At 51.8% G+C, this 17,270-nt stretch overlaps 2 protein-coding genes across 10 annotated transcripts in view; one reads left to right on the top strand and one right to left on the bottom strand.

The window, feature by feature from the left end:
- The window catches only part of ANGPTL2 (angiopoietin like 2), a 34,005-nt gene extending 19,189 nt beyond the window's left edge, over positions 1–14,816 (top strand). Inside the window, exons 3-6 of one of the 2 annotated variants that reach the window (XM_079927697.1) lie at positions 8,722–8,915; positions 10,500–10,770; positions 13,024–13,181; positions 14,298–14,816. In XM_079927697.1, the coding sequence (XP_079783823.1) occupies positions 8,722–8,915; positions 10,500–10,770; positions 13,024–13,181; positions 14,298–14,309 (635 nt within the window). In that variant the 3' untranslated portion in view covers positions 14,310–14,816. Of the gene's footprint in view, positions 1–8,721; positions 8,916–10,499; positions 10,771–13,023 lie in introns of both variants that reach the window. The other variant, XM_079927696.1, reaches the window with a different exon arrangement.
- The window catches only part of RALGPS1 (Ral GEF with PH domain and SH3 binding motif 1), a 284,151-nt gene that overhangs the window by 112,260 nt on the left and 154,621 nt on the right, over positions 1–17,270 (bottom strand). The window lies entirely within an intron of this gene.

The following is a 17,270-nucleotide window of genomic DNA, read 5'->3' as shown; positions in this document are numbered from 1 at the left end:
AACCACCCATCCCTCACAACAGACGGTCCATGGCCAGGGAGGCACAGGCAACTTTAAGAAGATTGTTTTCCTAGATGGATTTCTCCCCTTATATTTTATTTCCCATTATGAGGTAGGGAATATGTACATTAGACTGTGGTCTAAAATAGAGAACGAGATAGATCACGCATGGCTTCCATTCCTTCTGGAGGTCAAGCGATGGTCTGTCCAGGTGAGCCCTGCTGGTCCCACATGCGCCTGAGGCCCGGCGGAGGGTTGGAGAAGGGCATTGTGAGGACGGTGAGGGTGACTACAGCCACCAAGCACTCGGCCTTTACGGTCACAGGGCTTGTGGGGAAAACTCAATCTGGCTCTCTTGCCTCCAGAGCCTGTGCTGTTTTCACATGCTATGCTGTCATGTTTCTAGAATGTTATTGTTGAACAAAATAAGACTTCCAAATTCATTACAAACTACATAATCAAGTGATATTTCAAGAACATTCTTTGCTAGCTTCTTCATAAACAAAAGCCCCTTGAGCTTGAGTGGGGTCATCTTCCTCCTAGCTTTGCTTTCTTTTCTCTTCTCTCCTCCTGGGGTACTTTGGAGTGCAGTAGCTCTCCCTCTATATTTCAGGCACTTTGCAGGGAGGACACTCGGCTAAATGCTCAGGCTATTTACAGCCCCGGGAGATAAACCACCAGCTTGTTATTGTTACAAGTGGTGAGCTGGCATCCTGCGGCCTGGAAATCCCAACAATTTGGCAAAATGAACGTAATCTAGAAAATCCTGGAGCTCAGGCCTCTGTGGCCAGCTCACTAGTCACACGAATGGACTGCTGTGGTGAACTGATGCCGTGAACTGTATCATAACCCTGAGATACTCCCCCAGAAAAAATGATAAAGAAAGCAGCATTAAGTGAGCATCATACTACAGTGTCTAAGACAAGGTTGCCAGGTTTGTCGAGCGCAGTGCGTCACGTACTATTGTAAAAGTAACACAGCCCACTTCTCAGTGATCTCAGTCAGCAGCAAGGAGGGAGGGAGGCCAGAGACTGCCCCGGGAACACTGAGACAGCCCCTTCCACCTCTGCAGCACTTCAGCTGCCCCTGAGATGACTCTGGACGAAGAGCGTGTTGGATCCTGGCCCTGCATCTCGAGCTGAGCCAGTGGAGCTGTAGGGCCTGGAGTGCTTTTATGTCATTTCTTCAAATGAATAAATGATTTTCCCTTCATGGATTTTTTAAATAATTTAAGTTAAAATTACTATACATACAGAGAGAATTTTCACTAGGAAAGTTTTAAGCTTAAGTGACAAATATAACAGTTTTTTAAAAATTTCCAAATGTTGAAATTTCCAAATGTTGAGATATCTTAGGTGGTGTGTTAGAGTGCCATCGAAAAGAACAGAAAATCCAACCATCTGGGCCTCCACCCCGGGCATAACGTGCAGGCTTTCTGCTACAGACTGTCCAGGCTTCCCCGGGTAACAGGTTTCCTTTCGCAAGGTTGGGTCTGGATGCTAATTATCCTTTGTTGTGGGGATCCCTGTTTCCAGATGGATTTATTATTATTGATTCTCAAACTGGAAAGAACAGAATGAAGATGACAAAGGGAACGCAGCTCACGGTGGTGGGAAGACGGGAGACGGAGGAAGGCACGGGAGGCGCCAGGTGACTCTCGGCACTAGACTGGGAGGGTCAACCCATGGTCACTGCCCCGAGAAGGCTTCTGCCCCGGAGAAGCCCACAGCCTGGTGGGGAGACAGACCCCCACAATCCCAATACATGCGACAGCCACAGCACAGTACAGTGGAAAGAACCAGGGTGTGGGAGGCAGAGCCAGTTCTAACCCCACGTCCTCTGCTTCCCAGTCGTGTGACCACTCTGCCCAGGGGCTTGTGAGGCTGAAATAAAATTGTGTAAAGCACCTGGCACGTGAAAGGCTCTGGATCCGAGGCAGTCATCACTCTTACTATATTCCAGTGAAGATAGATATGTAAGGCACTATGGGAACCCTGAGAAGGATTGAGTAGCTCTTCTGGGGTTGAGGCAGGCTTCCTGGAGGAGGGGACCGGGAGGGCTGAGGGCAGGCAGATGTGCTCTCACAACCACTGCCACTATCATCAAGAAATCATGAAGATCAGGCCTGGTGCTGGGCAAACGTCCTGTGTTCAGAAAGAGAAAAAGGATGACATACTAGAAATTGCATACCAGTTGGCATGTGGTCAAACCCCAGTGAAATTATAGAAAAGATTATGAAGAGGGATGTGTGAGCATTTGGAAAAGTTAGAGGTGATCAATGAAAGCCAACACAGGTTCTCTCAGAACGAGCCCATAAGCTGATTCCCTTTCTTGGGAAGGGTGAACGGGTTGGCCAACCATAGGAATGACCCCCCCGTCCGCGATCTGCAGGGCACAGTCATGGGTCTGATGAGCTCCTCCACGATGTGCCCGCAGAACAGCTCCACTCAGTCCCATCACTGCGACCGGGGAGCCCAGGGCTTCACCCCACCAGTCCAGGGAGCCCTAGGGAACTGCTCACCTCTGCACCCAGGGAGCCCCCCCAGAGCCCCTCCCAGTCTGACCTCTTTTCTTTTTAAAATCGCTTTAAAGTCTCTGTCTGTCCCCCTGCCCAAGGGTACTGGTGGAAACCTAGGAGTGGGCACAGTGCTTTTGAAAGTGTTCTCTGGGAAGCAATACTGTAATATCTGTTTATCCTGAGGTCAAACAGGCAGAAACAGGACCCCTTCAAGCTCTTCATGGGCCCAAGGGGCTCTTACTTGGGGATGCCTCAGGATGTACCAAGTGCGTTGAAATACACCCACCTCGCACATCTAACATAACTTTTACTGTAAAATTTTTGAAAGGATTTTTATAAGTTTGTGTTTGAAATTACTTGGCTAAGTGCAGCACAATTAATTTACGGTCAGCTCTGGCTTCTCGGCAAACATCAGGCATGTTCAGGAATTCTTGTGAAGTGAGAAAAGTGTAACCTACAAATTGTTTTCAAAAGTCATAACATTTTTTAAGAAGGCTAAATTGAACAATTAATGAATTCGACAAAATGTTACACTTTGTAGAAATTTAATTATATACTTACAAATTTTGACTTTGCAGTTTTCTTTTCATATTTTTTAGCTAACAAATTTTTTTAGGCCTCAAATACTTTTCATAAACTCCTGAAAAGCTTGTCAGCCCCAGGCAGTGTGCTCGGTGTCCGAGGACTTAAAGGGCCTGAACAGCAGGCATGAGCGTCTGGACTCTCCCCAGAAGGACCAGAAACGATACTTAGAACGTCACCGCTGGGGCGCTGCAGGAACTTGACTGAGATGGCTTTGGGAATGTACCGTCTGTTCCTGTGTTAGGTTATTGTTTTGTGCTCTGGTTCACTGAAAAGTGGTGAGTGACATAGAATATATATGTTCACAACCAAAATATGATTTCCCCAGCTGTCTGGATACATGAGACTCGAGCAGCACACGTGATTGCTCCTTGCCCCCTGCACTGGGTTTCGGCTGTCCTGCCTCACCCGGGACGCCTGGCAGGTCCTCATGCTGGCCGGGGTGGGACTCACGCCTAAGCAGGACTCACACCTAAGCAGTTGACATGGGCCCTGGTGCTCAGATTATTCATTTGGGTCAGAAAATCCAATTTCAACCCAACTAGTCATTTCTCCTGTTAGAAAACTGGTTCAGGGAGTGGCCAAAAGACTTGTTAGAGGCAGACCATCCATGAGAATAATAGGAAGCAGCACACGGCTCTCATATAAGAGCAGTGCTTCCTGGTGACATCACAGAAGCCTCTCTGCAGTGCCCACATATGGACTAAAACACCCCAGAACCTCTCCCGCAGGCCACAGGGTCCTCTGTGTGGCCTCAGGTGGTCAAGTCTGGAGACGTGGGCTTAGGGGGTAGAGAGGCCTGTCAGGCTGCTGGCCGGCTGTGTGGCCTAGCCCAGCTGACGGCCGGGAAGGACTCTGCCCCTCTCCTCATGGCTCAGGCGCAGCAGGGAGAAGAGGCATCACTCTGGCCCACACAGGCCCGACGTCTACCCACTTCTCAGCTCCTGGCCGCGGCCAATAGGCCTGGTCAGATATTCATGGGGCCGCACTTCCCTAATGGAGGGGTGACTGCACTGAAAATTGATGCAGTTGGTGAGCCCGTTTCTCCACTGGGGCTTGGGTGGGCATCAGGCTGAAGGTGGTCTGCCTCAGACCCACAGGGAGGACACCGGAACTAGGAAGTTACCCGTAGGTCTGGGCTGGCTGTGGGCTCCAACTCGGCTTTACCAGCAGGCCCTACGCTGAGGGTATTGAGCCCCAGAGCAGCCAGCAGTAAGTGGCTTCTGGCTTCCCAGGAGGTGAGGGACCCTGTGTGCCAGATTCCTCTGTCAGGAAACCCAGTGAGGAGGAAGGGAGCAGGGATGGGACTTAGGCCCCCAAACCCGATCGCCTCCAACGCTCACCAGACATTGGGGTCTGGGGGCCCAAGATCTGTAAACTCTGTGTTCCCACTGCCGACGTCCCTTCTCCCCAAGGCCTCCTGACTGCAGGGCCTGTGTGCCTTCCACACCCTGTGCTGCTCCTCTAGGGAACCACACAGACTCGGCCCGGCCATGGCAGCCGCGCTTTCCTTCACGTGGAACGTTCTGGCTGCAGCTCCGCCGACAGTGTAAATATACTCTTCGCAGAGATGAGGTCGGGGCGCTCCCTGCACTCAGAGCCTTGTGCCGCTGAGTTAGTGCTGGCCTGGTGCTCCGGGCAGGGCTACCCTTTCAGAAGGAGTGCCAAGTGAAACACTGCCGGGTACTCCGCGCTGCTCCACTGAAGATGCAGCTTCACTGACCAAAAAAAAGGTTTCCATTCTTCATTCCCATTAGTCTTTGTGGCCCTCTCTACTGAAGTTCTGACTTTCACAATATGCCTTTATGGAAAACATCCATAAGTAAATAATCTTATACTTAGTCTTGGAAATCCGAAAGCAAATACAGTCGCTTGTTTGGGGCTAGGGGATGGCGGGGAGTGGACAGCTTCAAAACTACCAGCTTTCATCTATCAAAGGAAAGAAAAAAAGAACCCTCTCTGGCACCTGCCGTGGTCGGCCTCGTGAGGGGTGCTGTGTTCGGGAGACCCTCAGAACAGGTAGGGTTCTTTCCGTCTGTTTACAGAAGAGATGGAGGCTTAGTAAGGGCCTGCCCAAAGTCACTGTGAGGAGATGCGGCCACCAAGCTTTGAGCTAAGGGCTCCTGACTCCAAGTTTGGGGTCCTGTCCCCAGCACACAAACGCTTCTTGCACAGATTCCTGAGTCAGTGTCTGACACCTCGGCTGACCCCGCAACAATGACACTGTGTGTACGTAACAGGTGTAGATTTCTCATCCGAGGAGGATGTTCTGACTCGGCTGTTTTAATGGAGCCGCGTGATAATCTTACTGCTGCCGTTTTCTGCTGCTTTATCATTTTACTGCTGCCAACTTTTCAACACCAAGTATTTTTCTGACTAATTTTCATCCATCATTTAATTTTCTGACCTTTGCCACTAGTGCCTTTAATAAGAAAAGGGAACACGTTTGAATGCTGGAGATCTTCTAGAGCTCTGCAGGGGCATCTGAGAGATAACTGTCCGGAAACATCCTTGATGGAAAGTCCTCAGTGTCATGTGAAGTGAAGGATGTAGATGTATGGAGATTATTTTTTAGTAACAGCAGAAAATACTAAACATGTCTACACTATTTTGCACTTACTCCATGATTCTAGAAAGCATGTCATACCTAAAAAGCCTTCAAGGAAAGAACTGCTAGATTTGCCTTTTAAAAAAAGGAAAGGAAAGATTCTCCATCGTAAGAAACACTAAAATAGTTGTAAAATAGTCGAAATCGTTGTAAAATGCGCAAAGGACACCAAAAGGTAAGCATAGAAGAAAAACAAATCAAAAATTTAAAAAGGCATAACACTTTGACAGAGAAGAAGTATACGTTCTTATTTTTCTTAACCTGGCTGACCGGCAATGATTAAGACTAGTTGTAGGGACACAGAGAGAAGACAGCCTGGACCCCTACCCTGGAGTCCACTCCGGTTGAGGAAAAGGATGAGGGCTTTCGAGCGTGGGCTCTGGACGACCACTGGGTTCAGATACCAGACCTGCCCCTACCGGGAGGGAGTGTCACCCAACGTCCCCACGCTCCAGTTTCCTCATCTGTAGAGTGGGGAGACTACTAGCTACCTGGCTGGTGTGTCAGGAAGATCTCGGGTATAAATGCATGGATGGGGCACGTAGTAAACGCCCAACACGTGTTGGCTAGTAGAAGTATTTTATTGTTACTACCGTTCCAGTCAAGCCTCTCTCAGAGGCAGGGTTTCATAATCGGGGGTTTGGAAGTCCATTTACCTTCTGATTATAAGCAAAATTGTGTGTCTGTGCATCTTTCTAGTTAGAGGGTCTGGAGCTTCTTCCCCCAAACTCTTAAAGGGATTGGTTGGCTCCAAAACATTTAAAAATACTTGCCTTTTAAAAACAGCCCTTTGTAGAAATGTCAAAGGTAAAGCTGGAACCACTCAGGGAACCCACACAGGTAGCGTAGGATGGGAGCCGCGAAGCTGACCGGCTACCCTCCTGGCGTCCTCGAAGCTTCTCCCCATGTGGCGCCGCCTTCAAAGCCGGCCTTTCAGCCTGAGAATCCATGGAGCCCCATGGCGGCTCTGCAGGAAGAGGCCTGGCTGCTCGTTTTCAGTTGGGTGTTATTCTGCAGGCTTCTGCCGGACCTTCTGTCACCAGCTTCCGCATCGAATGGCCTCTCCTGTGCTTCTGACTTGGTATCGAGCTGGGAGGCCTCCCACGCCCGCTCTGTGCTCTGCTCCAGCTGCCGGAGACAGACTCCCATTCTCTGCTTTGGTCCCCGGGGCCACGGGCTGAACACAACCAAAATCTTTCTCTCCTTCATGAATGTTCGTTCTGGAGGTCTGGCCTCCCCTTCCCAGGACGGAAGAGGCACAAGGCAAAGAAGGAAGCAGCTGCTTGTGCCACATCTGCTACCAGGCGGGTGCTTGGGGCCCTGGCAATCCCTTGGGGGAAGGAGGGCTGGCCAGCAGGTAAATGGCTGGAGGATGAAGTCTGGACCCAGCCCCAGATAGCTGTCAGCGGTGGGCACCCACGCCCACCTTTCTTCTCGGTGCTGTTGAGCGCTGGGGACAGAGGGGTGAGCAAGACAGCCCCCACCCTGCCGTCAGGTTCCAGGTGGGGATGCTCACGCCCATCTGTGAGGCCTCAGGAAAAGCCCGCTTGAGGTGTCCAACAAAGACCAAACCCAAACTTGTCCTGTTTAACCATCAGGTGTGGACTAATCCAGCCCAAACACAGCTAGGGAGGAATGTGAGAAGTCTGACCTACACAGGAAAAGCTAAATGCACCCGTCCCTGATGCCTGCCCTTTCCGCCCTCCCCCACGCACAGGAAGGACAGGATTCTACAGGAACTCAGGCTGAGAGAAAGCTGGTGAAGTCAGCTCCCCACTCGCTGGACATGGGAGCAGCCCCCGCCTGCCCTAGGCTTCCACTGCCCGGCACAGGACTTGCTGGGGCTGGAACTCAATAAACAGTGGTTGAATAAACATACACATTAATAGAATAAGATGGAATTTTCTTAGGACGTTTGGTCTTAACCATTCTCAGTTTAGGATTGTTTTGAAGAGAAGCTATGTGTGGTGATTTTATTTATTGTAAAATACACAGTTCAATGGCTAGGTCTTGGAAAACTTCGGAAGTTTTCTCAGATCAATAAGGAAGAAGCCAGCTTATTTGGCCCTTGGTGACTCAGGTTTGTACCCTCTTGCTGATGTGACCAATGTCCAAACACAGGAAACCACCAGGGGAAGTGGGGGAGGGGTGTTGAGAGACCTACGGTAGTGACACCCATCCCTTCTGACTGGGCTGCCCAAGCTCGGGGAAGTCACAGATCACAGAACCCCTCTCGTCTCAGTTGCAAAAGAGAGCCATGGATTGGAAGGTGCCCTAGACACCATCCTTTGAGCGCATGGACCTCAAAACATGGGCTCTGAGCACCTGGCCCTCGGTGAGCCTCCTTTGGAAAATACAGATCGAGCTGAACAGAAACTTGGTCCCCCCTAAAGGTGTTTGGAGGCCAGCATCTGAATCCCAGAAATATCCCGAAACCTCTGGCTACAGATTCTGGGCATTGTTTGGGCCCCTGTGACCCCCATGGAAGTTCACTTACTAAAAACTGCAACGACTGTCACCAAGCACCGTCGCGGGCGTGGAGTCAGCCGTGCTGGGAGGGGCAGCGAGCCCGGCTCACTGACCGGGCAGAGCCCGCTCGGTGCTGACGGACGCTGCTGTCTCTCAGCAGGCTCACATCTCTTTTTGCCAGTATAACCAACTTAAAAGAAAAAATCACTCCAGGAACTGCACACAAATGATCCAAGCAATCCTTACAGCCCCAACGAGGTAAACATGATCTCCCTTCTACAAACCGGGGAAACCGAGGGCTTGGAGAGGTAAGGAAGCTCGGCCAAATCACACCACAGGGGAGTCAGGGGTGAAAGTGCGCCCAGGCCCCTAGCCCTGGGCTACCCAAATCAGGCCCCTCACCCTGCAGGTCTGTGGCTTCCAGCTGGAGTCCTGCCCGAGGCCGTGCCGCGCGGGTCGCAGCCAGGGGTGAGGGGAGGGGAGGACGTGGCTCGGCGGCCAGGCAGCAGGGAGGTCTGTGACGGCCGCACACCTGTGTCCCCAGGCCCATGGAGAGACTGCCTGCAGGCCCTGGAGGATGGTCATGACACCAGCTCCATCTACCTGGTGAAGCCAGAGAACACCAACCGCCTCATGCAGGTGTGGTGCGACCAGAGGCATGACCCCGGGGGCTGGACCGTCATCCAGAGGCGCCTGGACGGCTCGGTCAACTTCTTCCGAAACTGGGAGACGTACAAGGTGAGGACTGCCCACCTGAGGGCCAGGGCCCTCGGAAGGAGGTGCCTGCTGCCTGTCAGGGCCTGTGTGGCCCAAGGGAGGAGGACACTGACAGGGCCATTTCTGCAAACCCCAGGGTGGGGGGGACCAGCCGCTCCTTCGCTGCCCCACTAGCAACTGTGGCAAGACAGAGACAGGGGTTCAGACCACAAAAGCCCCACGAATGGGGTGGGACTTTCGAAATGCTGGGGTGCAGTAGCCCCTCACCCCAGCCAGGTGTGGGGAGCACCTTGGTCCCAGCTGGGGCTCTCAAGGGGAAGACCTGTCCTCAAAGCCCAGAAGGGGCAAGTCCTAAGGCTCCCAAGCCCCGGGAAAATCTCCCACATAGCCCGTTTTGGGGAACTGTGGGAATACTTGGGTCCTAATTCCAGGGCTCATCCTCTGGGCTCCCAATTCCTGGGAAGTTGAATGCTCTTCCTTGTAGAAGGAAAGGCTGCAAGGGCTCCACCCAACACCCATCTCGCTCTTCTGAACAAAGAAGTGGTACCGAGGACGCGAGGGCAGCTGAGTTCACTGACACCTGCCACACGCCAGGCGCAGCGCTGGGTGCTTCCGTTCATTACCTCCTTTGCTCTCACATCGACCCCAGGAGGAAGACAATGGTCTGGACCCAGTTTGCAGATGAAAAGGTGGCACAGTCAGGAAGGGGGAGAGCAGTGAATACAGCCTAGGCCTCTGACACCTGCAGAGCCGACAAACTCCCTGGACCACGACACCCACACGTGGCTTTGCCATGCCCCGGTCCTGTCCTGCTTGCCCTCCAACCCACCTCACCCTCACGCACTCTGGGACCCTGGGCCTCCCCAGGCCTCAGTCCACCCACTCTAGGGAGGATACTGATAGTACCTAGTTCACAGAGTTGGCATGAGGGTTAATAAAATGACCTACGGAAAGTTCTGCCGACAGTGCCAATATACCGTAAGTACTAACTAAATACTAGCTATTATTATCATTAATGAATCCACCTATTTTTCAAGACTTCAAGTGGCCACCACTCGGCTGATGACACCCAAAAATACTTGGAAAAACTATAACAAATCCCCTGGATTCTAGACCTCGGAGGGTGCTCAGGTGGATGTGGCATGCCTTTGTCACAGCTCACACCTGTGCATTAGTTTACATGGGACCCTCACACACAGCCCCTTCCCAGAGAAGGGAACAGAAGCTCAGAGAAGGTAAGGGAATTGTCCAAGGAACTCATGTTGCATGCCTACTGTGTGCTAGGCTCTTAATTTACCATATTACGTGTGTCCTTATAGCAACCCTGCAGGGAAGGTAACATAGCGTCTCCCACGTTCACATGATGACTAGCATGAAACAGGCACTCTCTAAATAGTCTTGAGTGTTGCATGACTGAGGCTCAGACAGGCAAAGTGACTCATCAAGTGACAGCCAGGTTGGGGGAGTGGGGGATTAAATGCAGGCCTGCCTTCTGCTCTGCCTGTTTCCAGGCCTCTCTGTCTGGCGCTGAGCAGCTGACAGCCGGGCCCTGCTGGCTGAGCGCACTACATATTCCTCAGTAATGCTTGTCCACGTTTTCCCCAGCAAGGGTTTGGGAACATCGACGGCGAGTACTGGCTGGGCCTGGAGAACATTTACTGGCTGACGAACCAAGGCAACTATAAATTGCTGGTGACCATGGAAGACTGGTCTGGCCGCAAGGTCTTTGCAGAATATGCCAGCTTCCGCCTGGAGCCTGAGAGCGAGTATTATAAGCTGCGGTTGGGGCGCTACCATGGCAACGCCGGTGACTCCTTTACCTGGCACAATGGCAAGCAGTTCACCACCCTGGACAGAGACCATGATGTCTACACAGGTAGGACCAGGGGAGTCACACCCAGGTGCAGGGCAGGGGAAAGAGGTCAGTCAAAGCCGAGACTCTGACTCCCAGGCCTAAGAACAGGAAGATCCCAGGGCCCAGCTGCCCAACCCTGCTCCCATCCCCTGAAGGCCCGCTCCTTTGCCCTCTGCCCACAGATCCCCTTCGCAAGGCTGGGTCAGCATGGCATTTACAAAAAGGGGAAGGTAAAGAGGTGCACAAATTACATATCTGAGGGCCACTCTGGGCCAAGCTGGACATTGTACTGGGCTGTGCACTGCATCACTCCCTGCCTGAGGCACTGGGTGTCACGGCGACATGTCCCCATGTTACACCCTGGCTAACAATGCTGCCCCACCTCCTACATGCCTGTGCCCTCTCTGGGCCCGTCTCCACATCTGGAAATAAGGACATACCTACGTAGTGGGGTGGTGAGAAGGTGAGAATGTGCCTGAAGTGCTTTGTCTGGGACTTGGCGGAGTCAGGCTCTGAGTGGGTGCAGTCTCTACTGTGTACTGACAATGCAGTGCTATGGGAAGCTATGAGAGGAAACCAGGTAGGAGAGATGAAACGACCTGTCCAAGATTACATGCCTCAAGTCCAGGTCTTTATTAAACAAAAAAACAAGGGAAAAAACAAAAAACTGTAAGAAACACACACAGTCCAACCCTGAGTCCAGACATCAACCCCCCACATTCATCTCAAGGCTCCACACCTCAATTCCTTGAGATGAGGGCCCCTGGGCCCTCGCTGGCTGGTCCCTGGGGAGCCAAGCCCGCCTCCAGGCCAAGGCTGTTCTCATGGGCAAACCCAGCCCCCTCCTGCCCCAGCTCCCTGATAGGTCCCACTCTAAAGGCCACAGCCTCCCCTTTGAGGACTGTCCCAGGAACCACCTGCACTTCCTTGGCAAGCCCGGCTGCCTACATCCTGAGAATGGATCCCCACTCCAGGTCACCGACACCTCTACCTAGGGTCAGCAGTGCAGAACTGACCCAGCTGCAAGGGCCCCGAGGAGGCAGTGTGTCATCTGAGGCCGGGGCTGCTGAGGCTTCCAGAAGAGCAGGGCAGGAAGAGGACCCTCATCAGAACTGTCAGACTCTGGGGACAGAGAGGCTGGTTACAGCATTTCTTGAGGGCCGCTATGGGGAGCAGGGAGCAGACTGTTCTGCGACCGCAACTGTCAGGCCTGTCCAGCAGCAGGGTCAGTGGACGTGAGGCAGTGAGCTCCCTGTCCCTGGAGGCATGAGAGGCGAGCTCAGGAGGGGCGTCCACTGGCTGATGGGTGGCTGGCTGTGGCGCGCCGAGGGTTCTGCCCTCCAAATCCGATGCTGCCACTTGGACCTCGTGGCCTCGGGTCATGGCCCAGAGGGGCCAGAAAAAAACTTTGGGAAAACGTGGGCTGCTGGGGCTCTGGGGGGTGCCTGGGGCTGAGTCTCCTCTTGGCTTTCTGCCTTAGCCGGCCTGCTCCCTCCTCACCTCGCCCCAAGGCCTCTCCCGGAGCAGAGCTGCCCGCCCCATCGGGCCCCCAAACCCACAAACTTGACCGGGCAGCCCTTCCCCTGAGTGGGGTCTCTCCTGGGGCCTGACAATGTCTTACCCCTCCCTCCTGGTAAGGGCGATGCCCCTGCACGCCTGCTTGTACCTTGCCCACACTTTTACTGTTGTTCCGACTGTTGTTCCGAACTGCTTGTCCTTGGCAGCAAAATCCAGCATGATATGATAGTGCCAGAAACTTTATGAAAATATCTTGCTTTTGTGGAAAAAAAAACTGTTTTTGGCTGGAATACAGACTTGGGAGGAATAGAGGAACATTTCATCTTAAACACTTCCTTTGTCATTCTATAAAGACTCTTGATCTAATAGTTTCAGCTCTTAAAAAACATTCCTAAGAAAAACTGGCCCTCTACCCGCCCACCTCAGGTCATTTCTGTTTTCCTCCCTGGTGCTTGCTCTGCAGCGAGCCCTGGGCTAATCCGTGGCCTCCTTCGGTTCCCACACGGGTCCCGTACTGTGCAGGGGCAGCACGTTCATCCTTATTTTACCGTGAGAATTCAGTGGCTCAACAAGGGTAAGTTGCCTGCCCAAGATCACAGAGCTCGTTAGTCAGCAGGCAGGTCTGAGGCCCCGTCCCCTCCCAGGCACCCTTGGTCCAAATGCCTCCACAGGGGGTCCCTCAGAAGCCCGCCGAGCAGACGGTGGACACGGGTAGAACCTCCTCCCTGAGACCTTCTCGCTCTTTCTCTCCTGTAGGCAACTGTGCCCACTACCAGAAGGGCGGCTGGTGGTATAATGCCTGTGCCCACTCCAACCTCAACGGGGTCTGGTACCGCGGGGGCCACTACCGGAGCCGCTACCAGGATGGAGTCTACTGGGCTGAGTTCCGAGGAGGCTCCTACTCACTCAAGAAGGTGGTGATGATGATCCGGCCGAACCCCAACACCTTCCACTAGGCTGGCCCCCCTCCTGACCCCTCGTGGCTGCCAGGAGCCTGCCCGGCTGTGCTGGCCCAGCCCAGAGAGCGCCTCCTTCCAGTTCACCTCAGGACTGGGAGGACTGCGATGCTGGACTATGATTTCCCAAGTCACTGCGGCAGATAATACAACTGAATCCAAGCGGTATTCTCTGTTGCTACTACTCTTCTCCACATCGGACAGCCCCTCGTGTTTCCAGACAGGACAGGACGGCAGACAAGTCTTTCCTTAAATAAATTAAGCCCCAGCAATAAAAACACAACTGCAAAACACCTTCATAATATACACGTGTGTGAGCCGACCTTGTGCACTTATGTGTATACCATGTATATATGCATTTAGATATATACACGTGGCGTATATCTAGATACATATATAGGTTTGCCTTATATACCTAAATACATGTATATTCAATTCTCAGATGCTGAGGCTGTTAACAACAGCTCTGCTCTTAGGAGAAGAGCAGTTCATTCATGTTGTATTACTTGAGTCTAAGGGCAGATCACAGACTGTGTAGCTCTCATTCAAAGAACAATCCTTGGCATCCACAGGCCTGGATTCTTCCAGGACTGTCTACAGTACTATTCTCTCACATAGGGGTTCTCAACCTCCTTGCTTAAGATCCCCCTTGGCACCTAACCCAATTTCAAAACCCCCATCCCTCTTTATTTCTGTACTTCTCCTCATTCTCAGGACTTTTCACCGCCCACCCATCCACCCACCTATCCATGTATTCAATGCCATTCAATTAAGTGCCTTCCATGCTCCAGTCCCCGGCCACTTGTGTTCCAGGCACCTTTTCTGCTCTTCTCTATTACTTGCCTACTTACTCCTCACCTTTTCTGTACCCCTGTGCTTTCTTTCCAGGCTACATTCCTTAGCCTCTGAGTAGGAAAGCATGGACTCCACGTGGTCAGGAAAGGGAAAGTCAGGCCCAAAAGCTAACTCTTGGCCACAAGGATAATGGTATTTGTAGTCTCGTATTTTCCAGTCACAGTTTAGCCTCCCTGTCATTTTAACCTTCACAGAAATAATAACCTACCTTGCCAGCAGATATTCGATTGAAGAGAAGTCATCATCCAATCGTTGGGGGCCCCAAATGGCTACATACCAAAGGTCCCATGCTCTCAGGCCAACTAGTGTCCACATCTCGTCTCCAAACTACACTTCCCCGGAGATCAAGCACCACAAAAATGAGAACTGGCCACTCGTCGTGAGTTACTGAATAACCAGGGGCCACGGAGCCCTGGGTCAGCGCATCACAGTGCGGCGGCTTTCTTAGTCCTGTTAGCCACGGAGCATCAGGCTCGGTACTACCAGGACTCTTGCCAAGCAGGGAGCAAGGGATGAACAAGAAGATGAGACCCTCCTAGAGGGCACGTGGGTCGGGGTGGGAGAGATGTTGGAACGTTCGGTACTGTCCACATCTGGCTGTGTGCCTATTACCTCAGCAGTCTCACAAAGTGTTCCATGTAGCATGTTTTGTGTATATAAAAGGGACATGTTTTTTTTTTAATATATTCTCAGATTATCCTTGTAATGACACATCTGCAATAAAAGCCATCAGTGCTACTTGGATGTATCCACACTGTGCGTTATTGTTTTAGAGTGCCTTCCTGCGACCTCCGATACCAGAGCCTCTTTGAGTAAAACCAGGAAGAGGTTCATCCATGGAAATCAATTAAATCACACTTTCCCTATCCCTGGTTTCCAACTCTGCCCTGTGGAGTCCCACGACAGTACCTCAGGCCAAGATGGCTTCCTGGAGCCCCACCTCCTTACATCTAGCTGCGTCCTGGATGTCTCTGCCAGACACAAGCAGTGCAGTCAACACCTGAAACACCTTTCCCCAGGTCTGGTCTCATTTCACCATCTACTCAATTGCTCGGGTGAGAAGCCAGAACTCCTCCCTCCCCCTGGCCAAGGTCGACCCACCCCTCCGTGCAAGGCCTCTTCCCTGCCTTGGTGTAGGCCCTCCTGCCCTCTCCCCTCGACCACAGCAACAGGCTCCCCACCAGACCAAGGAGGCCTGTGCCTCCACCTCCCTCGTCCCAATCCGACTTCCACACGAGCTGCCAGAACCACCTTCCTATGAAACAAATCTGTCGGTAGGGAAGGTGCCTCTGGGCCTGATGAGAAGCCCCAAAACCATAAAGGAAAAGACGAAGGGATAGGACTAAAGAAAGTCCTGACTGTTTTGCCCTCTGAAAAACAAAACAAAATAAAACATGACTGAGATTGAAAGGCGAATATTAAACAAGAGAAAAGTATACGATTAATATTCATGCTACACCAAGAACTCTTTCAAATTAAGAAGAAAGATACAAACACTGTGATAGAAAACTTGGTAAAGCGCACAAACACATTAGAAGACTCACAAACGGCCAGTAAACAAGAAAAGAGGCCAACCTCAGTAATCAGCAGAGTTGTACATTAAATCAAGCATAAACCATCACATGGTGCCTAGCAGACTGGCAAAAACGAAAAAATGTCAATCTCCACATTGACAAGGGAATGGAGAAATATGTACTCTATGCACTCTGGGTGGAAGTAAACACTGATTCAATCACTTTGAAGAGCAGTTTGGCAAGAGCAGTTTGGTATATATCAAAATTTAAAACGTACTTAAACCTTTGGACTCACCAATCTCTCTTCTTAATGACAAAGTAATGCTGCCCTATGAGAGCCTTTTCTAGCAAAGTTGTACTGTGGAGAGACTGATGTCTACTGAAGCCTACTATGTGTTTGGAATTGGACTTGTGTCTCCTTACGTGACCTCACGGCAGCCTGTGTAGGAGGGATTGTTCCCCTCACTTCACAGAAGGGGAGAAAGTGAGGCTCACAGCCAGACTGCTGGTAAAATGCCCCAGCAGGAGTTAGTCCAGAAGGTTCTAGATGTCAAGCACTAAGAGTTCTCAACTCCCTTCTCCCAACTGCCTAGTCAGTGTTGGGGGTCACAGTGGAATCTGGACACTACTAGGTGTCCTCAACCTCGGCCCAGACCACACCTACCCCCTCCCATACCTGGAGTCGGGTGTGTGGGATGCAAGGATTGACGGCAAAGGAAGATAGGGCCCAACCTTACCAGTCACTGGTCTTATGTCCAAACCCCAAAGCAGAGAGCTCTGGAAAGCCACACTAGACAAGCGGGAGCAACCCTTTACTAAACTAGCTGGGAACCAAACAAAAGCAGGGCCTGACGCCACTGGTTCTCCAACGCCACACACCCTGATACCCAAACCTGGGTCTTGGTCAAATCATACCCCAGCTATATGGAAGGAGAGGGAGGCATAAGCCCATCAGAGATGTGGAACCCACTCTCCCTGAAGTAAAATGGAGGAAGGGGAGCAAGTTTACCAAACCAACAGCATCAAAGAAGAGAACAGGGAGACGAGAGGGCTGTGCTCAGGCGCCACGCCTGGTGCCCAGGGAGTCGCCCCCCTGCCGGCAAACAGCACTCGGCACAACCAACACACATCAACAGTCCTCCTCGCCCATCCCGCCTGGGGACTTCTAAGGCCTACAGTCATAGGGGTCCTACTGTTACTAAGGTCTCCATGGTGAGTGCCTCTGCAGACCCAGAAGGAAGTCAGTGACACCTTGATCAGTGGAGGGCACCCACCTGCTGGGCTCGTGTGCAGAACACGGCAGGAAGACAGAGATGTTCCCCAAGCAAGTGACACTGAACAGGGCCCCCTCCCCCCGAATCTTGCCAATTTGATCCAGATTGAAAGAGAAACCTTTGAACTACTGCAAACACTGGGGATGGGAATCCATGATGTTCATACTCCGCAGATGCTCTTTGGGAGCTCAAGGGGTCCCCCCGATCTCCCAAGAGCACCTCATCTGCTTTATACAGTCTGGTAAAAACTCTCAGTTATAGTAAAGGAAAGCTAGAGAACTGGATTAAACAAAAAAAGGAACATTTTAAGTGTAACAAAATCTTAAACAGGCACTCTTTCAGCCTCGGTTTTTTCTGAGTCTCGAAAGGCTAAGGACAAAATCATAACTGATAAGAGCTCCCAC

This window comes from Stenella coeruleoalba (assembly GCF_951394435.1).
Source record: "Stenella coeruleoalba genome assembly, chromosome: 7".
Taxonomy (NCBI): Eukaryota; Metazoa; Chordata; class Mammalia; order Artiodactyla; family Delphinidae; genus Stenella; species Stenella coeruleoalba.
The sequence above is the reverse complement of the archived record's forward strand: the minus strand, read 5'-3'. Positions and strand labels throughout refer to the sequence as shown.